The sequence below is a fragment of the Pleurodeles waltl genome, chromosome 9 (assembly GCF_031143425.1).
Source record: "Pleurodeles waltl isolate 20211129_DDA chromosome 9, aPleWal1.hap1.20221129, whole genome shotgun sequence".
Classification (NCBI taxonomy): domain Eukaryota; kingdom Metazoa; phylum Chordata; class Amphibia; order Caudata; family Salamandridae; genus Pleurodeles; species Pleurodeles waltl.
In genome coordinates, this window is record NC_090448.1 from 913,303,501 (window position 1) to 913,330,336 (window position 26,836).

Genomic DNA, 26,836 nt, shown 5'->3' on the forward strand with positions numbered 1-26,836 from the left:
GAATTAATTTGAAAAGATGTCTGCTTTGTTTTTTTTGTGTTGTAACTTTGTGTGTGTTTTTCCCCTCTTCAGTGTGTTGTAATCACTTATTCCCCTCTCTTTCGGATTGGGGTTACAAGACTAGCAATATAGAGTCTAGGTAGGCTGTCTTATCCAGGTGACTGGTTGACACCTGTTCGGTATAAGTCAATAAGGACGCTCAATGAAGGACCACACGCCAATTATGAATACAATTTAGCTTTACTAGAATTTCAGGTCAATGTATGCATTTAGCATATCAACAATAGTAGAATAAGAATAGCAATGAAAAGCATCTATTTATATATGAGTACACTACAAAGAGCATCTATGCATATGTATAAGCAAAGAGTTCATTGACAGATATAAGCTTTGATTAACTGTATACCAAAATGCATCACACTACGATGTTCATGAAGCAAAATATAAATGAGTTGAATACTTCAGATAAGCTTTGATTTACTGCACACCAAAATGCATGTTTTAATTACTGAAGCAAGCTCGCACTACGATGTTCAGTAAAGCAAAATATAAGCGAGCTGAATACTGCAGATTATAAACACAGTGCAAGCATAATAATCAATCATAATAATAGAGCAGAGAAACAAAGGCCTTTCATCCCTGTGTGGAACTTAACTTAGTTCACGAAATGCTGAAATGCTGGGAAGCCCTCTACCGCCTGCTTGGACCTCTCCCCCTCTCAAGCATCACAGTCTCTGAACAGCAAACAGGGAGGCAGCACTGGGTCTGAAGATGGCAGCTTTCACAACCCCATCTGTGAGCTTCAAACCCCTCACCCGCACTTCAGTGCTTAAATAACTCGAAGCTTGGATTCTAGCCCTTTCTGGCATTTTCTAGCTATGTTATCAGCACTTGTCTCTTGGCTGCTCTGCCCTACCCCAGCCTTTGTTTTCATTCCATCTTCTCCCTGTACTCTCGTTCTCAAGGTTGAGACGGAGTCTCCTACACAAACAAGCTTGAAAATAACATTGTGAACTTTTCCACGTTGTTCGGGGGTTTCAGCAGGCATCATGCTCATCTACACTGCTCTTGCTAATTAACCCTTCGCGTCACAATGTCTTCCGCACCTTTCCCTATACTGATCATAGGCCAATGTAAATGCCTTATCTATATATTTACCTTGTTAGGATGGATAATATATGGTACCCAGGTCCTAGGGTTTACTCGGTCACCCCATTATTATGTAATGGGATGGTATGTTAGCGGCCTGAAATCAAAGCTAAATGTTTGTGATGCCACTCATTACCTACAAAAGTACAACATACCCTTCAGGAGACATGGGCACTTGAACCAATTGGATTTACTGAGTTTTCAATACAGGGGAAAAGAGCAAGCTCAAAGGTAGTCCAAAGGGAGGAATTTCTACTTGCATCTCATTCAAACTAACCTTAAAAATTAACAGACTAGAACCCTGGCTGCAACAGGTACAGCTTAAAAATCTGCCCAAGGGCCGGCCCTCAAGCAACCAATAATGAATGTCTACATAAATCACCTCAGAAAGCAAAATAGTGAACTCATCTACAAATTTCAATCCATCACCCCGGCAACCACAACAGTTATCTATACATCGCAGATGCCCTTAAGCATTTTAACACCTCCACAACTGACGAGACAACAAACTCTTACTATAGCCACGTAAAGATACCTCAACAAGTTAAACCAGAAATCCTACAAAAAATCACCTGGGCAGGTCTCTCATTAACCACTGTATATTTCTTGATCTCAGGAGTTCTCAATGGCTGCCTGAAAGAAGACAAACCACCCCGCTCTACACACAGTAATGCATGTTCCAAATCAGTAACAGACTACACACTTGTCAATGGGCCGCTACTCTCTGATATTGAATTAGTCCACATTCAGTAGCGGACAGAAAGCAATCACTTGCCACAGCACATTAAAATCAACCTCGAAACTCCATCTCATGAGGCAGCGCAGTTCCTGAGAGTGTCCCCACTCTAAATGAACATCAAAAGGTTACACAGGAAGGATACCCTGGAGGATTCAATCGACCCGGTGCTCAAAGCCTTTTTAGCCACATCAAGAAGGAATCCAAAAAATTCACTCAACTTGTGGAAAAATCCGGTCACAGCCTTACTTCTGCACTGAAAACTGGTAACTTGCAAAGCTCACCGACTGACACTGAGTCCAACAAGTCTAAGTCTTCTTCCAGTACTGAAGTGCTAAAAAGGGCTCTAAATAGGGAACTGTGTCTTTTGGTTTTGAACAGCTCGAATCAGTGCCCCATTAAAAAGCTCAGCCTTTTTAAGCAAACAATAAAAAAACACAAACTCTACTTGGATAAGAACAACCACATCAATGTCTTTTCGGCCGAATTGCTCTTCATCTGCAAAAGCAACTACTCTAAAACATTTAGGGAAATAATCAATAACCTGAAAAAAGGACATGTAGTGGATAGCAATGCTGATATCCCCGATGACTTCTGGGCTTCATACGTGCACACCTACAGCTGCTGAGGGGTTTGTCATCCCTAGACACAGCGGCCATTCCAAGACCCTAACTACACCATCTAGCCATTGCAATGAGCACATCATCAACAAAAGCAGTGCTCACCGGCTCCAATAGTCTTCTTCAGGATCTATTTAAAGCAAATCCGTCCCCTTGAGCAAAAATCGTAACATCGCCTTATAACCACACAGCCATGACAGGTCATATCCTAGACCCATGGCGAATGGCTGTCATACGCTCTACTTTTAAATAAGGAGACCCTTCTAATCCAGGAAACTATAGTCAAATCTCCCTGTTGGACAACAATGTAAAATATTGTGGGGACATCCTCCTCGAAGATCTTGAGACTTGGGCATCTAAGAATACCAATGTGTCCACAAAACGGACAGGATTTAGAAAAGGAATGGGCACTATCACTAACCTAATGACCATTTCCCTTATGATGGATAAAATCAAATCCATTAACGGATATAGGGGTCTCATGTCCTGGACACCAGGCATTCGGGTGGAGCATAAAGATCTTAAATACCTGGGAGTGTATTTGTCAACAGATAAAGATTGGTCATGGTGTAAAAATGTTGAACTGATGCTGAGCAAATCCCAGGAGTAGATCAAAACATGGTCACTTCTTCCTCTTTCCTTTCTGGGACGGTCTGCAATTTTTAAGATGGTTTCCCTGCCACAGATGTTATATAAAGTTCAGAATTTTACATTTGCCATCTCGGGTCAATGGTTCCACCAATTAAATTCCATATTAACACAACTTCTGTGGGATGGGGGGGGTTCCTCGTGTATCTTTGGCAACATGCTTCCTATCTACATATGAGGGTGGTATAGCTGCAGCAGACCTATACTCATATTATGTGGCTTCACACTTGCTCGTCATTAGTGAGTGGTGGAGTGGCCATCATAGCGACCCTGCATATGCCACAGAGAGGTGGGTGATGGGGGGAACCTCTTTACTTGGTCTCTTATACAGCAATTCAAAGCTTAATGACTTACCCTCGGTGACACAGGTGGTAATTAGACTCTGGCGTGAGGCCCACCGTTGTATGGGACTGTGAGGCATCTTTACAGAAATGACACTCTTATGGCACAGGACGGTCCTTCTGAGGGTGCCTCAGTTGGAGGGCTTTGGGAGGTGGGACATGATAGGGGTTACGTTATTAGGAGATGTCATGAATGGGGCTCATTTAAAATCCTTAAGGACTTGCGGAATGAATTCAATTTGCACCACACCCAGTTTCACAAATATCTGCAGTTAAGACATGCCCTATTGCAATACATTAGGCATTTAACAACGCTACCTGAATACACACCCTTGGAGTGTAAGCTTTTGCAGGGGGATATGGGAGCGCACAAGATATCCAGGATATATTGCTCTTTGATAATTAATAGCTCGCACACCCTATATGTTCCGAAGCGGTCCTGGGAGAAAGATAATCTAAGTTAAGATGACGATGACTAGGCAGAGGCAGTGCGGTCGCCTCATGAGGTGGCTATCTCGACACGTTTATGCATGATTCAACTGAAATATCTCTATAGAGTGTATTATACGCGGGAGTGCCTTTGGCGCAGAGGTGTGATAGCCATTTGTACACAAGATGTTGGAGTGCCCCGAGTTGAAATAATTCTGGGAAAGGGTATTACTACATGTACCACTTGACCCCAAATTAGTACTCCTGCATGTGATTGAGAGTGTCGGGATAACAGATATCAGAGGGCATTTTTTCTGTTGGGCCTCAACATAGTGAACCAGGACATAGCCAAAGCATGGAAAGCAGTGTTACCCCCAGTGTTGGGCGTTTGGAGGTGCGGCCTGGACCACTGTATGGCTTTAGAGAACCCTGTATATCAGGCATGGGGATGCAAGCACAAACATTTTAAGATTTGGCAGAGATGGGCGGATTATAGCGGTATACTTCTGCCCCTGGTTCTGTCTCCTTCATCAAGCAATGTATTGACTGTTGCTCTACAGTAGCACTACATGTATGTATTCCACTAACCACTTTACATATAAGATATCCTGGGGGTGGGTGGGGTGAGGGGAGTAGGGGAACATGTAGTTTAAGTATACATTTAGAAAAGACAAACTGTTGCATTACAATGTGAATTTGTATCATTCTCATCTAGCTGTGACTGCAGTATGTTGGATATGCAATAAAAACTGTTCTGGAAAAAAAAATCAAATCCAATCCTACCCTCCTCTACCTTTGCTTCATAGCCTTCAAAGCAGCTTTTGATTAGGTACTCAAGACTACTCTTATGGGCAAATTAGCAGCATGAGGGATACCACAACATCTACTCAGAGCAATTATAGAGCTGCATGTGGGTGCGCATAAAGGTGAGGGACAAGAGAGCATCTCTAGAAAAATACTAACCAATATTGGCTTTAAGCAGTGGTGTATATTAGCCTCACTCAATTCAATTTCTTCTTGGCAGATCTGGTAACCTCCCTAAATGGCATCAATGCCGATACCCCCAAAATTGGTGGAAATCATCTAGGATCCCTTTTCTATGCAGACGACTCACTTCTTATAAGCCATACAAAAGTAGGCCTCCAGAGTTTTGCTAAACACCCTTCAAGCATACAGTGACAAGAACCAACTGGAGGTGAATTTACAAAAGACCAAAACAATGGTTATAGGGAACAAAATCAAAAAGGAGGGCGAATGTTTTTTTTTTAAATGGAAGCAAAATCTCCAAAGACAACATCTATACTTATTTAGGCATTCTAAAAGACAACCACGACTCATTCTTGCCACAAAAGAAATACATCAGGAATCTGGCAGGAGCTCTTCAAAACACTTTTGGAATATTGGCAAACCACCTGTCCGGGTCATCACTGACCCCACCCATAGAAGTAATCAAGGCAGAATTGATATCGACCATCTCATATGGGTCTAATGCCCTGTGTGGCACGGATACGGGTACTGCTTCTTGATAATCTGGTTTCAAGAACATATTGGATGGCCTTCAAACTACCATATAATGCACTCCTGTGCCTATATTTCTGGAATTTGAGCTCAATAGCATTCCCAGCCCTATACATCTGAAATTCAAGTTCATTAGTAAAATATAACGAGTCAGGCTTCATATGCAAAACTCTGCCACCAACACGGCAGGTCACTGCCTGACACCCTAAACCAGCTCCTATGGTTAGAAAACTCGAACCAAAGTCCTTCATTTCTGGCCCAGGCCTGAACAGACCATTGGTGGTTTTTCTATTAGGGCTCCCGGGCTACACCCCTGTTTTATTATACCAAGAGTGAATAATAATCTTTTCTTCACTCATGGTATAAAAGAAAATGATGTCTAGCAGCAGCAGGCTTAGCTCTGCTAGTGACAATGGCTGATGTCTGGCGCTGGTGCAATAATGCACCTGCCATCAGAGACTGTCCAGGGCTGGGGAAACCCCCAGCCCTGGCCTCAGACCTCTGGCATGCCTCAGTGCCTCCCAATCTGTGATGTGTTGAAGTGTCACAAATAAAGTTAACCACAAACGTTGCAGGCTTAAGCCCTGAAGTGCCCGTGGCTACATGTCACTTAAGTCAGTCACCCCAACCTTTCCCAACTCGTCACAGAGTTGGGAAAGGGTAGGGTGAATTAGCAGAGACTGAAAACTCAAATCTTCGACCGCGCAGGTTTGAGGTTTCAGTTTCAAGTGCCCAAAGTTGAGAAACTTTCATTTCAAAGCTCAAAGTAGCAACAGCAAACAGGACCTGCACATACAGCAAGGTAAGTAAAAACTGCTTTTCAATACTGTGTATCTATTTGTGATAGTGTGTGTCCGTGAGAGAGTGTGGGTATATGTGAGCATGTTTTTATGTCTGTGTGTGTATGTGTGAGTAAAGCTGAGAGTGTCAGTGAAGGAGTGAGTCAAAGTGAGGACCATGAGTGATAAGAAGAGTGAGTACAATTGAGAAGGAATGAGGGAGAGAGAATGATGGAATATAACTGAATATTACTGTGTGCGAGACTGATTGAGTCAAGTGTGAGTGAGGCTTAGTGAGTCAGAGAATGAGTGAGCGTGAGTCAGTGTGAGAGTGAGTAAGAGTAATTGAGTCGGACTGAATGAGAATGATTTTGTCTGAGTGAGTTTGAGTGTGAATAATTGCATCTGAATCAGAACGAGTGTGAATATGTGAATCTGAGTATGAGTAAATTAGAGTAAATCAGAATGAGTATGACTGAGTGAATCAGTGAGAATGACTGAAGCTGACTATGAATGAGTAAGACTGAGGCACAGTGAGACTGAGTGAGTCAGAATGAGGAAAACTGAGTGGGACTGAGGGAGACTGATCGCATATGAGTGAGTTACAGTGAAACTGAATTAGAATGAGTAGGACTGAGTGAATCAGGGATGATGAGTGAGTTAAGGGGAAACTCATGGAAACTAGGTGGGAATGAGTGAAACTGCGTAGGAATGAGTGAGTCAGAGTGAGACAAAGGTAAACTGGGTGAGTCACATTATGCGAGTCAGAATGAGAGAGACTGAGTGGGACTGAGTGAGAATGAGTGGGACTGATTGAGTATGAGTCATAGTGATATTGAGTGAGACTGAGTGAATCAGTAGGAACAAGTGAGTCATGGGGAGTCTAAGGGACACTAGGTGAGTATGAGTGAGACTGAGCAGGGATGAGTGAGTCAGAGGGAGACTGAGTGAGACTAAGTAAAACTAAGTGAGTCAGAGTTAGATTGAGTCAATCAGAATGACTTAGAATGAGAGGGATTGAGTGAGAGCAACTGAGAATGAGTGAGACTGATTGGATCAGAGTGAGAATAAGTGAGTGGGAATAAGTGAGACTGCTTGAGTCAGTGGAACTGAGTCAGAGTAAGTAAAAGTGATTGCAAGTGCAAATGAGAGTAAATTACTAAGATCTAGTGAGAATAAGTGAAAGAACAAGACTGGCTGCAAGCGAGTGTGAGCGAATCACCCCACCAAAACATCCAATGAAATGAGTCTGTTTTGCTCACTAGAATTCAAGCTAAGGATTACGTCTCACCACTCTTAATGGTTACCAGCTGCCACTGGAACAGACCAAGCACTCAACTCTGCAACTAAAGGAAATTTGGTCTTTACCAGTCTCTCTCAAAACCTTTTAAGCTGTAACCAACAAAGCCCTGATGTAGCTTTCCTCCATTATGGACAAGAACACATTAGCAGAGTGAACTCATGCCCACCTAGTTTTCAACAGTTATAAAGTCTTGCACTGCAAACCCTACCTGGCAGCTAGCCTGTCTACCATAGCAAAAGGGATGCTTATCTGGTATTGGCCTTGTGAATTCCCAACCTTGGACCTCGCTCCGAGCTGGCGCAACAGAGAAGGCAGAAAGTGCTGCAGGTTATGCAACTACATAAGAGTGAATTGAACATATCACTTATACTTACTCAGCCTCACAAATCAAGTGCAAGTGCAAGCATTGGTTAAAACCCATCTTCATTACAAAAGGGATACACATGTGCAAAAGTGCTGTGATAAAGTCCCTGCACAGACTACAGGCTAACTGCACGCTTTGTAAAATTTCTGGCCTGAGCAGTAAAGAATCTTAATGCTCTACAGGCTGGGTTTTCACAGCTTGCCCCACGCACAGATGAATAACCTGTTAAACCCATTACTGTACAACGTATCTGCTGATATTTTATGATAAAAGCATGATCATCCAGCAATGCTAGTGCTCGCTTTCAAGTAATGTTAAAAAATCCAACAAATTGCTCTTATGAAAACTTGTTAAATTCAAAGTTTTTTTGATTAGTTTTCATGAGAATGAATTGCTTTCATGTATTTGCATGAATGGTTTTTAATAACTGAGTAATAATAATAATAATAAGAAGAAGAAGATGCAGATGGTGGGGACAAAGCTTGTGTTTGATGTCTCCCAAATTGGTGGTCCTCCTTACTAGCCTGCATCCATTATCCTGTGAGGGCACTAATACACCTGACAGAAATATCCCAGGGATTGGTTTAAGGGCACTCAAAGGTATTAATAAGTGGACTGTGATCGTTATAGATACTAGGACGTACAGTCCCATTCACTATTTGGCTCAAGGGAACCCTAAAGGCCAATATATAACCAATAATTGTTGTATGTGCTCCCCTGGTGAAAGTGTCCATGGAGAGGCAAGTGGGAGCAATCTGGTCAAAGCATTACAGAGGGCATATTTAGGCAAATAGGGGGCACAGCAAAGTGCTCCTATGATCACCGAAACACACAGGACCTACCAGCGAATCAACCTCAAATACATGTTCTACTGGAGATACTCCCAAGTTACCAAGTTGTGTCTTATTATTCAGGTCTGAACCTTTATTGTCAAATTTGTTATCCAATTCACCAATAAAATAAAAAAGGAGTACAAAGTTAGGGTGGTTCATTGTGAGAAACTGTCATTATAGAAGTTGACCAAAAAGCACAATGTTTTAGACCAATTCATATAGAATGTGTGAATTAGTCCACCCTTTGTCGGAATAGGTAAAATTGTACAATCAGATGTCGTTTTGAACTAAATTGATAATCCTGCATGAGGCCACCCTGCCACAGGGGGAATTGCAGAACCGGAGAAGCAAATGAAACAATTTCTCCAGCAACATAAGGTCGTAGAAATTAGCGGCTTCTCAATGGTAGGTGCCAGGGTGTAAACCCCCTGCCACCCTCTGCAGTTAATTACTTCATGGAGATTGAGAGCTTGTCAATCATGTGCCTTTTTACCCTCTCAGAAGTGAGAACAGAGAAAGGGAGTTTAGCTCTAACCCGATCACAGCTTCTGATTGGGTAGAAGCTCTTTGGACCTGGCTCTTATGAGCTGCTTGCTGGAGTTGCCTGATTCAATAATCGTGGGCCATGCCAAAAAAAGCATGCCAACTCATGCTGAAGAGGCCTGCCTCAGATTTCTTTGGCAGTTTTACTATGTATGAGTTGGTGTGTGTTTGTCTGCGTGCCTGGAAATGTGTATTATGTCAGTATGACTGTCATTATATGAGTGCCTGGGGCTATGTTATATTTATATGCATCAGCGCATGCAATATGAAAGCCTGTGGATTGGGAGGTCTTGGGTACAGTGGATGACAAGGATGAGAGCCTGCAATTGTTAAATTATCTGTTAAACCAGTGAAATAATCTAGGCCGTATAAAAAAAGATACCTGTGAAAAAAAGAGTCTGCTAAATTGTTGAAACTATCTGACTGCAGTATTTACAGCAATTTCAGGTTTTCGATTCCATGTGACTGGCTGTTTTTTGCTTTGGCGATAATCCTGTTTATTTCTCTGTGAAATCACCACCACACAAGCCAGCATGCAAAGAACAAAACTGTGAAACAGAGGAGCTGCTAGCACTTTAGAAAAACATTGATTACTCTTCTTTTACATCGGGAGTGAAGCTATCAATAAAGCAAAAGGTGCAGCTACACAGTGGCCCTGTATTGTGAGGGGCCCTCCTCACCCCAGATAGCTGCTATTATCACAGGCAATCCAGGACAGGGAGGTCACATTTTCTTGCTTGCATTAGGGCTCAAAGTGGGCTCACTATGCCAGTGTGCTTCTGTATTTGATAAATTAGGGAAACATTAAGGTCCTGTCTGTACGGGGCATGTTCTATATACAGTTTGGAATATTCTCCATCTCTTCTCTTTGTGCACTGTCAACGATCTGTCAGTCACTACAGGAGCAGCACAGGCATATCAAAAGGTGTAATACAAACATTGCCCTCTCTTACATATTGAATTACCTCTGTTAGTATTATTTTCTGGCAGCCAAAGCCAGTGAAGTACACAGTCGTGGCTGGCGCAGTCTGAGCCTCGAGTATATTTCAATACTTCCTCCTCGGATCAAAATATTAAACCTTTGGGATTTTAGATAATTTAAGGAAATGCTATTAATGTAGTGGTTGGCATCCATTCGTTTTTTACTAATAATCTTTTGGGGAAGGGGAGAACCCCCAAACTAATCTCAGGGATTTTGGGCTATCTCACTATGCTCAAAACAAAGAGGGAGAAGGAGGATACAATGCTCAGCCTGTCCTCCTGAATATCTAAGTAACGTCACATCAAAGTCCAGTATGAGTGGAGCCTCCACTTGAAAAACAAGGAAAAAAGAAGATCTTCCTTTGAAAACCCTCGCCCCCCAGAGTTACCCCTTGGTGGCAAGCTTCGTCATTGGGTTTCCTTCCGTTCCACTGCAGAACGGGGCGTACTCTGACCTACATGATACGTGGGAGCACTTTTTCAGAATATTATTTCATCAATGTGACTCAGGTGAAGGGAAACATAGCAGTGCGGGAGTCTTAAAGAAGTTCAAAACAACTGCCTCCTAGCAGGTGCAATACTTTAATGAATGCCCTTGTGGCAGTATAATTAAAACAGGGGGTATGTGGAAGTAGGGTATGTAAGGAGTCATCCTTGGTCCTGATGATAAGCCTAGAGGTAGGCTTTGAAACATGTAGACCAGGAAGGCAGGTACATTACATAGCCTACTTCCATGTACCTTGCGTTTTACTCATACCGCCACTAGGGCATCCATTAAAGTACTGCAACTGCTACAAGGCATGTATTTTTAACCTCTTCAACACCATCCCACTTCTATTTTTCCCTTCACCTGAGTCACATTGACGAAATAATATTCTGAAAAGTGAGAGTCCCAGAAACACTCGATATTTTTCACCAACAGGCTGAAGTATTGGTATGCATCAATTGGAAATTACAACAAAGCAGCCCAGTGTTTGAGAGACATCGCCTCTCACAGACTGAGGGTTGAATAAGCATATTAGACAAAAGCACATCCAATCACAGCATAAACATTAGATCAAACCCAAATAGACCTCAAAGATAACACTTTCAGTGGTTCCTAACCTTTTGACTTCTGTGGACCCCCACGTTATCATTACTGGAGCCCAGGGGCCCCCACTGAATCTTTATTGAATCTAGGGACCCCCCACTAAGTCATTACTGAAAGTTAGGGACCTAATCTGTTAATAATATTTAATTTTCTATGCATCCCTGGACCCCCATTAGGGGCTTTGCCTACCCCCAGAGGTCACCGGACCACCGGTTGGGAACCACAGCTTTAGTCAATTACTACATTGTTAGAATACTGGGCCACAATGTACATGAGTAGAAGGCTGACTCCCCTTTCCTCCAGATTGACTCCTATAATATCAAACCCAGATTTCATACAACAGACAATCTATCCCAGGTTCAAGACTAGATGAAATTGAGACACTTCCTCCTCAGATTGGGAGAACTGTATGCAACTAAAGAGTTACTCAACAGGCAAACTTGTGTAGACGTTTTCGATTTGTCTGTTTCTAGGAGACAAGTAGCATCTATTTCAACTACCTAAGTGTGCAAGAAGGGAATGTTGTAAAGAGGGAGAGATATGAAAAAAAACTCCAATCAAATCATTATTCATGCAAGAGCACACAAAGAGAGGGATATCCAAGTCACAGAAGGATCCCCAAAATGTACACACAAATTATAAACATGAGTATATGACAAAATAAGCAGCAGCATTCAACAAAGAAATAGCAGAGCATAAATAGGCAGCTATCCAGAGAACAGCTGCAAAGTCCTTAATATGGTGTCACCACAAAGAATAAAGTATTGTTGAGATGGTACTTTACCCCAGCTAGAATGGATTCCTTTTTCCGTAATTTCAAAGAAGCGTCTGAGAAGTTGTAAAGATAAGGAAACATATCCCATATGTTGTGACAATGCCCACATATTCAATCATATTGGAATACTAAATAATTACTGAATAACCCAGTAACAGTTTCCCTACCACTTGATTCTTTGATTGTTTTTCTGGCCTATGTTGGAGATAAAAACGCTACCCTCTACCACCACCAATAAGTAAGCTTCTCACACATATGCTCTTAGTTGCAAGACAGAAATTTCTGGAAATCAAATGAACCACCACTCAGTGTGAGGTGAACTAGTTATATTATGGAAAAATTAACAGGCCCATAACATCATTCCTACATTTGAAAGTGTAGTCCCCAAATATAGATTACATAGGAGAGGATTTGCCGCCTGAAGGTACAGCTCTACAAATACCTGACAAAATAAAGTGATCCAGATTAGCTAGATTGTCTCCTACCAATAATCGCTAATAAAACCTGAGAAACTCAGGGCATGATTCAGATCTTGCCGGACGGGGTTACTGTCCCAAATGTGACGGATATCCTGTCTGCAGTATTACGATTCCATTATATTGTATGGAAATTGTTATTGCCGGTAAACTGCTCAACAGTCTTAGTATGTTTGGTACGGATGTACATGCCTGTGGCCATATTTCATCAGCTGACATGGGAATATTCCAAGGAAATTGATAGATACTTAGATCTGCAGGCCTGGGGTTACAAAAGATGCCCAGGCATACCTACTTAATATTTCATCTTTTGCACAAGGCACATAATTAAACAGGAGGCTGCCCTTCTAGAGTTGGTTTTTCATGGGCCTAGAAAAGCAATAACATGGTTAAGTCCTGAGGGCATGTAACTTCCTGATTAGTTAAGGGAAGAGAATGACTGGTTTAGAGCAGAAGTACTACATTTGAGAATAGTTTAAAAAGACAATATAATGGAGAAGGATAAGGAAGATTTGAAGGTATTGATGCTAGCCTTTTTTACCCTCCCTGAGAATACAGATCAGGCCACTACAAATGTTCACTAATCATCTTAAAATGAGACTTCTGAGTAACAAAAGAGGTCTCACAACTCTAATGATTTGACCCCATCACGGTACTACACTGCCCTGGATTTTCACAACGTTTGCATCAGAAGGGTTGTGACACTTTGGAATTCGGATGATATTTTGTCAACACTCATACAATTAAGCTTGTAAACCACCACTTTTGTACTTTTATGTTGTTTTAATGTTTCTGGTGGCCTTCTGGCAACACTTATTTTTGTGAAAACCAAATGAAATTTGATATTTTTTAAATGGAGCAATTTTGTCAGAGTAAGACGTTTTGTATTAAGATACCCTGTTGTAATGTTAGATATTGCACTAGTAATGATACATATGATCTTAAAGAGGAAATGGAGTTTCACCTTTACCAATGGGGGGTGGGGGGCATATGTGCTTCCACCATTTAACTGTATTTCACTAGTTGTAAAGTTAAACTGACATTCCAGACCAATTGCAGTTTTTTGGTAGGTAGACAGGGATCCCTGCATTAAGGATATAAGCATCATCAAAACTTGAGTTCACAGTTAAACCTACTACTGTTTGCTGGGGAATAAAATAAAAACACTTTATAAAGGTAGGAAAGGTAATAATAAATACTTTATGCTGTATAACAGGTGTTCCTGAATTGTCCCAAATGGTAAAGGACATCTCATGAGTTTGGCACAAATGCAGCTCCTGCATAAATGTGTGTTTTATATTTCTGCCTATGGGGGTTCCATGAGGATAAAGCAATCTTCAGAACATGACATTAAGACAGTTCTAAAAGAATAAGCAAAGAATATTACCATAGTGATTTGCTGATTTAAACTGATTTGAGCTGTCTTTGCTGAAGGTGTTTATCAGCTGGCTAGCCACGGAAAGTCCAATACCATAGGATAGATTTTCAAATGTCTCCACTGGGGAAGGAGCTGTAGGTTCCCACAGCAATAAATCATTGCTGATCCTAAACATAAAACAAAAAGGAAGAATTACTTGCTGTGCTCAGATACAAGTAAAGTTCAAAGAATAATTAATCTGCTTTAATTAATGGAAAATAATGTTCAACTATCACAGAGTCTTGCAAACGTTACTTATTTAATAAGGTTGAACACGAGTAAATAGTATGTCAGTACTATGTCACCAAAACAATACACAAGTAAGTAAACATGTAAGGTCTCGCTTCAGACATGACTGTTCTTGCCTTTTTAAGAAACAGCTGTTTTGTTGAGTAGAAAGGAATAATGTGCCGCTCGCATTCTGAGAGTTTCTACAAAGTGTGAAGTAACAGTTACTCACCGTCTGATTAGTACAAAGGATTTTCTTTACTATGTTTGCCTAACACTGATCTGTGCAAGAGATCGAATGGCATTTTAACCAGAACGAATTGGGAAATATTTGAAACCTGGGCATAAGCAAAACATTGCCTTTTTCGGGCTTTCCCTGCCTGCCTTTCACATAATAAGGTGTCTGCCAGCATCCTTTCTCAGTCCCTGCACTTTGAGTCACACACATTTAGCCAAGTGGAGATGACTGATGAATGATCCAGAGAAAGGGATATGAAGGAATACCAGCATACAGTAATTTCAGAGTTGTGAGAAGACGTAAAGGCATGGCGGTGAAAGCAGATGTTGCAAGCTGAAACAAATCATAGTGGTCAGTTCAATGCTAAAGATGAGAGCAACAAATCTAATGCAAAAATTCCAAAGGAGGAATTCTTGACAACATTACTTCAAGTGAGGAAAATAAATTAGAACATCAACAATCATACTACAGAAATCAGAAGAAAAAGAAGCTGCTTCAGTTCTCTGGATGAATGAGTCTGGAAAAGTATAAAACCAACCCTTGTTTCAAAGTGTTAAAAACGGCTAAGGGGTTCATATCAACAGCTCATGAAAGACTAACATACCAAAAGCCTCACTCAACATTCTTACAAAACTCATATACAGAGTTCAGACCACATCCCTTGTAGGAAACCAGAAAGAAACAAGTAATGGCAAAGCGGAGAGGTTGGCTTTCATGGTCAATCAAAAAAAAAAAAAAAAAAAAGAAACCATTGCTTTCTTATACAATGCATATATGAGATAAAAAATAATTGATGTGTGATGATTAACTATATTTTTGAGATGTAAAACAGTCTCTCATTCATAGCAATGGAAATACTTCCGAGGAGGTGGAATGATATTTCAAAGAGCCAACAGCATAATTTGAGAGAAATATTTCTCTCATATTAGCCAAAGGCCACTCAGTATATATTTTAAAACAATGATAGTCACTGGCTGCCGACATCTAGACCAAAATAAACAATGCTAATGTATGTTCAACATGCTATTCAACATACCAGTGGAATTGCAACTTAATGAGAAATTAGAAAGAAGCACTGAAATGGGAATTAACTTTTTAGAAGCAGGATCCATGGGACCAAAACGTCAAGCAAGTGAGAAGAAATGCTAACATAATTGAAAATGAGGAGGACACAAGAACGGGCTCCAGCTCATACTAGCTGAAAGGATTAATGGCTCAGTTGACAGGTCAACACAGAGACATTTAAAACCACGGAAAATGCTAAACTAGAAGAGGTGGAGGGGATTAGTAATCTCAACCCGATCCTGATACCACACTCAGCGTATGCATATGGGTAAAGGACATTGGAAAGAAGGACGACGGCCAGAACAGCTGCATGTGCAAGTTGCCCCCAGTAACCTCACCTCTCTATCCTGTTTCGCTACTAGCCACAGCATAAGACTTGATACTTGCGGCCCAGTCCTAACCCAGCTGCCCAGCCCAAATCTGAAAAAGACTGGGCCCAGGAGTGAAAACTGGAAAAAGAGAAGCTAGATAGGTTAGATTTCATAGATGGAACAGACCAATGAATAACCGTCTTCAAAGAAACACACTGGAGATGTCAAAGCACAACACAAGACCAGTAAATACTCCAGCAGCATAAAAAAATAATCAAGGTCTCAGAGGAGGAACTTTAAAGCGTTGTGGGTGAACTGCTGTACAAGGTAGTAGTGGCAAGACAGTAAGCTATTTGTTTTGTTAGCTCACATGCTTGGTGTCAAACATGTCAGAATCATACTGTTGCCAGTATGGGTTGCATGATTCTATGCACTCTGGGGGCTCTTGAAGGATCCCCTCAGTATTGCTCTTACCAGTTTTACAGGGTTTCACAGGCAGCCCACACTGCTGTCGTCCTTCAGACAGGTTTCTGCCCTCCTGCTGCTTGACCAGCTCAGGCAGGGGAAGGCAGAACAAAGGATTTCCTATGGGAGAGGGGAGACCCTTTTACTGGCCCCACATGTCGGAAGACACAAAGGAGTTTTGTTGCTCCTGTGTGACCTATCCAGCCAGTGGCAATACAGATGGCCCTCCAAAGGTGACCTTAATTCCTCTACCAGTGACTGGGGTACCCTCTGCATCTGGAAACAGATTTATACTGGTGGTGGTGGACCATGCCACCAGGTACCCAGAGGCAATTCCTCTTAGGACCACCACAGCCAGTGCAGTAGGCAAAGCTCTCCTGGGAATCTTTTCCAGGGTGGGTTCAGACAGGGATGCAAACTTCATGTCTGCATACCTTAAAGCCATGTGGAAGGAGTGTGGTGTAACTTACAAATTCTCCATCCCTTATCTCCCACAAAAAATGGGTTAGTTGAGAGGGTCAACAAAACCCTCAAACGCATGATCAGAAAAACTCAGAAGGAGGTAGGATGTCTTAATGCCTTGCCTCCTCTTCACCTACAGGGAGGTTCCTCAAAAGAGAGTGGACTACAGCCCCTTTGAGCCTTTGGACATCTTGTTAAAGGTCCACTTGCCCCTGTGAAGGAAGGCTGGGAACAACCCCTCAAGCCTCCAAACAGGACATAGTGGATAATGTATTAGGCCTAAGTTCCAGAATGGCTGAATACATGAAGAGGGCATCTGAAAATATTCAGGCCAGCCAAGAACTGCAGAAGCAATGCATGACCAGAAGGTTGTGCTCACTGTTTACCAGCCAGGACAGCAAGTTTGGGTCCTGGAGCCTGTGGCTCCCAGAGCACTCCAAAATAAGTGGAGTGGCCCCCACACAACTGTGGGGAACAAGGTAAGGTCACCTACCTTGTTAATCTAGACACTCCCAGAAGTCCCTAAAGGGTGCTTCATGTGAATCGCCTTAAGTCTTACTACAACAGGGCTGACATGACTCTACTCATGGCCACTGATGAAGGTCAGGAAGAAGAGAATGGCCCTCTCCCTGACCTCATCTCCCACAACTCAGTGGATGGATCAGTAGAGGGAGTTGTTCTTGCTGACTCTCTTTCTGACGAACAGAAAGATGACTGCAGAAATCTCCTGGGTCAGTTCTCTGAACTGTTCTCCTTGTCCCCTGGTCAAACCACATAGTGTGAACACATCTTTGACAAAGGTGACAGCCTTCCTCTCAAAAGTAAAATATACAGACAGCCTGATCATGTCAGGGGATGCAACAAAGCAGAAGTACAAAATATTCTTGACCCAGGAGTTTTTTGAACCTTCAGACAGCTCTTGGGCTAGTCCTGTAGTCCTAGTACCAAAACCCCACTCTCAAAATAAAAAAGAGATGAGGTTCTGTGTGGACTACAGATGCCTCAATAAAGTCACAAAGATTGATGGTCATCCAATCCCTAGGGCAGATGAGCTGATAGATACTCTAGCTGCTGCCAAGTATCTTAGCACCTTTGATTTGACTACTGGATACTGGCAGATCAAATTATCAGAAGATGCCAAACTCAAAATAGCATTCTCAAAACCTAGTGGGCATTATCACTTCACAGTAATGCTCTTTGGTTTGAAGACTGCCCAAGCAACATTCTCCAAGGCCTGGAAAGCTTTAGTGCACCTTAGCTTGACGACATAGCTGTCTTTAGCTCCACCTGGGAGGATCACCTGGTCCGCCTTGGAAATGTACTAGAGGCTCTGCAAAAGCAGGTCTCACTATCAAGTCATCAAAATGCCAGATAGGGCAGGGTAATGTGGTTTATCTGGGCCACCAGGTAGGTGAAGGCTAGATCCAGGCACTGCAGGGCAAAATCCAAACAATCTTGGATTGCGTTGCCCTTACTACTCAGACCCAAGTCAAGTCAGAGCCTTCCTAGGCATGACTGGGTATTATATAAGGTTCAGTAAGAACTAAGGCTCCATTGTAGCCCACCTAAATGACCTCACATCCAAAAGGATCCCCAAGAAAGTTTTATGGACAGCTAGCTGCCAAAAAGCTTTTGATGACCTGAAACAGGCCATGTGCTCTGCTCCCATTTTAGGAAGCCCTTATTACTCCAAGCAGTTCATTATACAAACAGGTGCTTCTGAGGTAGGGATAGGGGCAGTACTCTCTCGACTAAATGATGAAGGCGGGATCAACCTATAGTTTTTATAAGCACAACATTGACTATCAGGGAAAAGCATTGGTCAACCACTGAGAGGGAGGCCTTTGCTGTGGGTTGGATCTTGAAGAAGCTGAAGCCATACTTGTTTAACACTCACTTCCTTGATCAGACAGACCACAAGCCCCTCTTATGGCTTAAGAAAATGAAAGGGGAAAAACCCAAATTGTTGAGGTGGTCCATTTCTCTATAGGTAATGGACTATACAGTGGAACATAAACCTCGAAATAACCACTTCAATGCAGACAGATTCTCCAGATATTTCCACTTCGACAATGAAGACTCAACTGGCAAGGTTAGTCATACCGTCCTTCATTTGGTGATGGCGGGGGATGTTGTGTAGGCAAGTACCCTCTTTTTTGGCATGCTTACCTCCACTTTTTGTCTATCATCAGTGTGCTTAGACTGTTTTCACCGGATCCTTCTAACCAGAACCCCAGTGATTGTGCTCCCTCTCTCCAAATTTGGTTACCTTGGACCTTTGTGCACTCCACAATTAGCATATTGGTGTCCCCTTATAAATCCCTAGTATATGGTTCCAGGGTTTTGCAGGCAGCCCATGCTACCTCCCTCTAACAGGATTCTGCCTTCCTGCTGCTTGACCAGCTCAGGCAGGGGAAGACAAAACAAAGGATTTCCTGTGGGAGAGGAGAGGCAACACTCTCTCCCTTGGAAATAGGTTTTACAAGGCTTGGGAGGGGTAGCCTCCCCAAGCCACTGGTTTGCTTTGAAGGGCACAATTGGTGCCCTTGCATAAAACGGTTTGCAACAGTCCAAGGAACATCGGTCCCTGCTCTGGTGCGAAACTGGACAAAGGAAAGGGGAGTGAACACTGTGTGTGGTTCCTTGCAGGTGTGATAAGTTACTGTGTGACGGCTGTGGTATTGCAAGTGCTTTACACTCATCCAAGGTAAGTCTTGGTTGTGCGTCCACAGCTACCTCTGGAGAGCCCTGACTTCCTTGACACAGTCTTCATTCACTAATAGGGGTTGCCCGGACCTGGTAAAAGGTGGCAACACCATAGGTGTCCACCACACACCAGGCCAGCTTCTTACATTCCCTGCTTTGAAATGTAGATTTGCAGGTCTTCCTGTTGGGTGGGGGTGTAAGACCCCTCCCAGAGCAGGCTTTGTGTTTGGCTGCTATGAGGTCATAGGGGGTCAGACTCGTGTATGGTAGTGACAGGCTGAATCAAACTAGTCAGCGGGCACACAAGAGGCTGGTAGGTTTTGAGGGGGCACCTCTAATGTGCCCTCTGGTTGCATGTATCGATACATCCATCACTGGGATCAGTGTGGGCTTATCAGTCCCTATCATCAGTGAAGCCATCATGTAGCTGGGGAACTCATAGTGACCAGTATCCAACACGTGTATTTAAAATTACTTCCCTGTCACTTACTATGTGTAAGAACTGACAAAGATATAACAGAGACATATCTGCTCTTGTGGATATGTCCTCATATGTAATATAATGCACCCTGCCTTAGGGCTGTAAGGCCTGCTGTACATCAGGCTTACATATATTGCATGCAGTGTTAAGGGACATGGCACACAGGCTGTGTGCCATGTCATGTTTTCACTTTTGTCTGTACTAAGACAGGCAGTCTGCAATGGCAGCATGTCAAATGCTTGGTGAGGGGTCCCTTAGAGTGGCACAATTTGGGCTGCAGCCCTTAGGGAGCATCTTTAGTACCTCAGGCCCTAGGTATTAGGCGTACCATTTACTAGGGACTTACAGAGGGTGTTAAAGTGTTTGCCAGTTGGGGGAACAATTGTACAGTTTTGGGAAAGAGATCTGGCATTGGGGACATGGTGAGCAGGAACCCAGTGTACTTTCAGTCAATATCAGGTACCAGGCAAAATATAAGGGGTAACCATTTCAAAAAGAGGCACTTTCCTATGTGGATTTAGAACAGGTCCATCAAGCCCACATCTGCCTCTGCAAGGCAAACTCTCCTAAGTTTGACATCTTTTGCTGCGCTCGGGTTGTGCAGTTCTCACTGAAGGAAAAGGTGGTTCCTAAAGGAAAAGGCGTGGTCTGACAAAAAAAATAGATTTTGGGCAGAGATCAACACACTTACAAGAAGGCACCAAAACCAGAGACTGCAAATCTGGCAATGGGGGTGTGTGACAGGGATACCGTAATGATGACCCGTAGCCAGCGATATATGATGAAAAATGTCTTTATTTTTAGATGCTTATTATGGTGTAGTTTAGAGTCTCTTTTTCTTGTTTCACTGTCTCTTGGAGTCACAGGTGGTTCATCTTCATCTCGCTCTCTCTTTTGTTCTGTGGTTGTGGTCTCAGGAAGCACATGTGGGGAAGAACAGAGAAAAACAGGGATAAGACGACTGGTAAGTTTTCCCTTTGTTTTTTTCACTTTGTATGTTGTTTGTTCTCTCTTTTCCCTTTCTATACTGATGTTCTTCTGTTTTCCTGTTTTTCTTTCTCATCTACTGCCCATCTTTGTGTGATCTGCTCTCTTCTTTTTTTCCTGGGTCTATTCTCTTCGATTTTTCTGCTTGCTCAATAGGTTTGCCTTTCTTTCTCTCTCTTTTTGCCTGTCTTTCTTTCTCTCTCTAGGTTTCTCAGCACAAACTGTAAAAAGTACGGTAGACACTCTTCTCACTTTTCCCTTATCTATGGGATTGTCCTATTAGTACTCCATTCGAATACGCGGTTTTGGTGAGTACATGCCTCTCTGTTAGAACTCAAAAATAAACCAATAAACAACGGTGGAAAAATAAGAATAAAGGAAAAACAAAATAATCCAATTCCTAGTGATCGTGTCTTATCACTGCAAAGTAGATATGCGGTCTAGTTCCTCCCGCCTCCTGCCCGTATCATGACAATCTCAGACCCTTGTCTTCAAACCTGGCATGGTGGCGCTCTCCCCTAAGCATAGCTGGGTTCGCAGTTTTCTACTTCCTGGCCCTCTAGTTGCTGCAGCGGAGGAAACTCCGCCGTCGTAGGGCATCGCTCGACGGCTGCTGGATCGTCTGGAATCCGGACGGCTCGCCTGTATCGAAGCGTTTCTCCTCGGTTCGCTGCTCCTGCATTTTCCACGGTGTGGCCTCAGGGCCTGCCGCTGTTGTGTCTGCTGTTACCGCTTCCTTCCTTGTTTCCGTTGCTCCCGTCTCCCCTGTTCTCTCTCGTGCTACGCCGGGAAGGGTTTTACAGACCTCTTTGTCACCAGGACCAATTGGTTCCCGACAGGACTGCTTCCGGGTCTGAGGAATCCGACCCCGTAGTGCCCCAGGGGTACCGTGAGGCCGACCCCGTCACAGTCGACCTGTGACAGGGAGTTTCATTACTTAAGTACGAGTCCAGACTGCAGACCGGACCTCAGACACCAACATCCTGAAGAATTGTTGAGACGTTGATGTCAGGATTACCAGGCTTCCACACATCTCAAAGTTAACTACAACTTCCCAGAAGGGAACAAGACCGCAAAGATCCACAAAGGTGGCAACTTTTGTACACAAAAATTGAATCTCTGCACCAACAACCCATAAAAGGCATTCAGAAACAGATCTGATGCAGCCAGACATAGCACTGTTACTTTAAAAGAACAACACCAGACACAAATGAAATTCCCTGTCTTCAGAAAGCACACAATACAGGAAAAGAAATGAAGGATGTGACAAACTAAAACAACACACAAGATAAGGATAAGCTTCAGAGGCTGTGTATAAACTGCAGGGGAAAACTAAGGGAGCAGAGCACACTGGACCATGGGGAGTCTATTATTGAGCAATGCATCAGATATCATTGAAAAAGTAAGGAACCATGGATCACCTGGGTAAACACTAGGCACCAATATTATCAGGAGAGGAAACCAGATTCCAGGGAGTCTGGCCCGAATGAGTAGCATACTACTTAGTGCCAACACTGGTACACTTCCTCCAGCAACCACTAGCTAAAGTTGAGCAGGGCCATTGGGCCAATCCAAAACACAAACATTGGCTTCTATGTTAAAAATGACTGAAGTGTATATTACTTCAATGAAAAGTGGAAACCGACAACAGGAGGAAGTATACTTGAGGAAAATATTTTACTGGGGCAGTTGCTGCCTTTACCTCATGAAACAAAGAAATAACCAAACATGCATAGGATTCTGCCTTATCTCATAATTTTCAGGCTGCCTTCTGTCAGCTACATTCCAGTTCTCGGATAGTATGGTGTTCTCCATAGGATGACAGTGATGATCACAAGAAACAAAACAGCAGACTATCTGTAGATAATAAGGTACCTTTACACACAAGACTTGTTTCCTATTGATCCGTGGAGCAGTGCCTACATTCAGCTTATCTCCTTTCAATATCCTACCACTCTTACGGTAATAGTCAACTGCCATATGGCACAATTTATGTAGGAAAGAGTCTGTAACTCTGCCACCCTTTCCTAACATGTTCAAACAGATAGGGAACTCACATATCTGGCTGACAAGGGAAGCTTATGTTTAAGCAAAAGTGCACAACCAATACATGGGAAGATCAGCAGCAGAATGCTGGGTCATAGCCAGGCTGTAGGCAAACAAGCTGTGTCTGCATACACCCCATGGCTACAGTGACAGGGGATGGAGGCAAGTGATGTTTAATCATGACACTCAATAACTTGGGGTTGAGCTGAGCAGGATCAGAACTGGCACACTACAGTGGTAAAATTCTGGCACACAGCTTATGTAGTGAAGGTCAGTGGCATAGAAAATATGACATCTACTTTGAAATTAGCATTCAACTCTCCACACTCAGTCTCTGTGGAATACTACTTTTTTCTTTTCTCACCAATTCTTTGAGATACTTCAAAACTTGACAGAGGATTCAACCAGTAACTTCATTACTCTAGATACAAAACCAGACCACTAATAAAACCATAACTCTGAGTCAGAGAACAAACTAATTAAATCACTGATGAGATCTGAATCCTATTCAGCCCAAACCTGCTTCAGTGAGACAAGAAAAATAATAACTCTCTGGAGCAGCTCAGATGTCACTTTACTTTTTGTACACGATTCGCTAACAAAGTAAATATTATGGAATTTTTATCCCACGTGAGCCTCAGAAATAGGCAATGTAATTGTGTCATTGTGAGCATGGCATTCACATTTCAGGAGGTGTTTATCATGTGGGCAGCATTTGGAACCTGGCCCTCAGCGAGCTAGAGGAGATGTGAGACTCTCAATCAGAATGGCTTTGCTTCCTCAGAGTGAGCTAGATCAAGGGCTTAAACCATTGATTGAAAGTTGGAGACATCTGATAGGGATTGGTTTGTCACAAAAGACTGGGATCATAATGCTTTGTTTGAGATTTTCACATGATACATATTTTGAAGGTGAGCTGCAATTAATATGAAAGAGAATGCACTTAACATAGATTGTCACAGACAGGGGAGAAAGTTCTAAAGGTGAGGCTTGTACCTGTGAATTTATGGTACTAGTGTAGAAGACAACTTCATTCTTGCTAAAGCACGCAATACAAGGGTGGGTTCATCTACACAGCATACTTTTAATAATCAATCTTCAAAATGAAATCAACTGCTATATGGCGTTTAAACAAACATGGTTCCGATAACATGCACTTTTATGGTGACTTCTTTCCAGTAACACAAAAAATTCACTTCTGACACCAAGTCCACTAGGAGGTGGAGAAGCCATAATTTATGTCGCCAATCTTACCGACTTGCAGTAAGGGACGCCTTAGTCAAAGTTGTGAAAGGAGCAATGGAACTATTGTGGTTGGCGAGGTGGGATGCAAAGGCCCAGAAAGCGAGCAGTAGCACTTCTCTCCTTAAAATGCTCCCAAGCAGAATCAGCTTTGTCCCTGAACAGCTGAGACCATCAAAGGGCAAGCCCATCGGGGGGACTGGACATCGCCCGAGAACACAGTCGATCACAACCAAGCATGGCAGCGAATGGCAACACTGATGCCTACGGCAGGCCCAATGGAATCCATCCAAGCCACAACGAATCGTGAACTTGGCTGAGTCTCTATCATCTTGAATTTCCTGAGGGATCATAGGATGAAGGTCTTCTGGGCATACCATTTACCAAATCCTAAACGGCATGTGAGTAGCCTCCAAACAAACAGCTGGTGTTAATAGAATGGAGGATCAAGCTGGTGGAAAAAAAGACATGTTTGTAGGATGCGTCCAATCGCTTAAATTCCCTGTCAGGAGGAGTGGTGGGAAATGTGTTGGGATTAGAGCGGCTGGTAGATGTTTAGGCTTTCTGGTGAGTGGTGCTGTGAAAGAAAAGCTGAGTCAGTAAGAGCAGGGTGACAGCATCTGTAAATCTGTCGATAGACTGGGGGGCCAGAACGAGGTATGGTCCAAGTCCCAATAAGGTTTAAGTCAATGCCTTGTTAAATGGAAGAAGGTGCTCAGAAGAGTTTTGCCCCAGTTAAAAGACTGGTCAAGACACTGGTCTTAAACTCCAAGGTAGGGAGCTGGAGGTCATCAGTTCTTCAGCTACCCTCCGCATCAGTAGGGCGTAGGAAGGGGGTTGCACTGTGGCTGGTCCAGGGATAGAAAAAATACCTGTCTCTAGGGAGGTACTGAGGCCACTAACATCCTTTAAGTCCTTGTACCTATTCTCAGCCTGGTTATCCGAATCAGTCCTGAAAAGGAAATCAAGAGTGTGTTGTTGACCTTTTGGCAATGCAAGTGGAGGAAGCAGCACCATGCTGGATTCAAGCACTTTCCCAGGGCACGTATGGGCACCAGAAGCAGAGTCGGAGCAAGAGCTAAAGGCAAAATGGCCTCACAGGACTTAGTTAGCATCGAGGGCTAACCTCCCGGCAGTATCCGAAGTGGAAGGCCTCTCGGATTCTTGGGGCCTGAAAGTATACCAGACAGAGTTGGCAGGGGAATAAGCTGCAGGATCAGCTCCATAGTCAGACAACTTGAGAGCGATATGGACAAAGGTGGTGTTGCCCGTGTGCTTCGTCAGGTGAATGAGAGTGGCACGTGAAAAGCAATGAAGACCGACCTCTGGAGTGACTTAGTTGACTCCAGGAAAGAGTCCAAAATCAAACCTTAGATAAAAAGTGAGACTTGGAACAGTCCTGATGCAAAGTCTTCTTGTGCTTGGGAAAGTAAAGTTTAGTCCTGCGTTTCTGGAAGGCCTTCAAGTTCATCAATGTGCAGTCATGGCTTGACACCAGACGCCGCAGGAACACCTATTGGGGAACCGTCCCAGATATTTATATGCTACAACTGAAAGAAATTTGGAAACTATTGAGATAAGTACCTCTGAGAGATGAGAGGGCGCTACGACCTGTGTCTGTGCCAAAAAATAAATAAACTGATGTCAGCATTTGTCGTGCCTGAACAAGCCCCGCAAGCCATTTCTGGAGAAGAATGTTGTCAGTGCAAAGCTGGATGGTGCCATCTTCTGGCACAAAGAGATACTATTGAAAAGCCTCTGGATCCAGTCCGGCACCAGGAAAGTATTTAAATAGAGAAGAATCTGGAGCTAGAAGTCTCTATCAGAATTATAGGTTATGTTAACAGGAGAACTCAAGTGTGGCACCTAACAGGGGTGCTTGAATCCCTCACCTGCATAAGATGGCATGTTTTATCAAAAATCTCTCCATTAGGTACTGGAAAAAGTATTCATATACATAGTGAATCACATGTCAAAGACTAAAAGGACATGGCTATGCAACTACAATGTTACGCCACTTTGCTTGCTCTGTCTAATCCATGAATGCGTAAATTTGGCACGGTGTATCCACTTGTTGAAAACTAAAATGAAAGTATGTCAAAACGTAATTAGATGATGTCACCCTTCTACATGGTTAAAAACTAAGAAGTACTTATTAGTGGTGTAGGACGTTGGTCTGGTGTGTGGTGGACATCTATGGTGTTGGCACCTTATATTAGTGAATGTGGGGAGTGTCTAGAAAGCCAGGACTCTCCAGAGGTGGCTGTGGATGAGCAGCCAAGACTGACCTAGGAGACATGCAAAGCTGGGGCAATACCACAATAGTCACACAGCAACTTATCACACATGAAAGAAACAACAGTGTTACAAATATAAAGGTGCTTTATAATAGTAACACAACACTTGATTACTTATAGGTAGTCCCCCAACTGGAGGTATGTGCACTATATATATATATATATATATATATTAATAATTAGGAAGTGGCCCAAGAAACAACAAGCATTGTTAAGTGTAGGAAAGTCCACCATTTGTGGACAGATACTGGTGGTTACTGACTCTTGTTTGCAAATTAGGCTAATTATAATTGGCAATGATAACCC

At 42.9% G+C, this 26,836-nt stretch overlaps 1 protein-coding gene across 2 annotated transcripts in view; it reads right to left on the reverse strand.

The window, feature by feature from the left end:
* ATG2B (autophagy related 2B) overlaps positions 1 to 26,836 on the reverse strand; it is an 860,766-nt gene that overhangs the window by 574,865 nt on the left and 259,065 nt on the right. For both annotated transcript variants that reach the window (XM_069208269.1, XM_069208268.1), the window contains exon 19: positions 13,973 to 14,130. In XM_069208269.1, the coding sequence (XP_069064370.1) occupies positions 13,973 to 14,130 (158 nt within the window). The remainder of the gene's footprint in view (positions 1 to 13,972; positions 14,131 to 26,836) is intronic.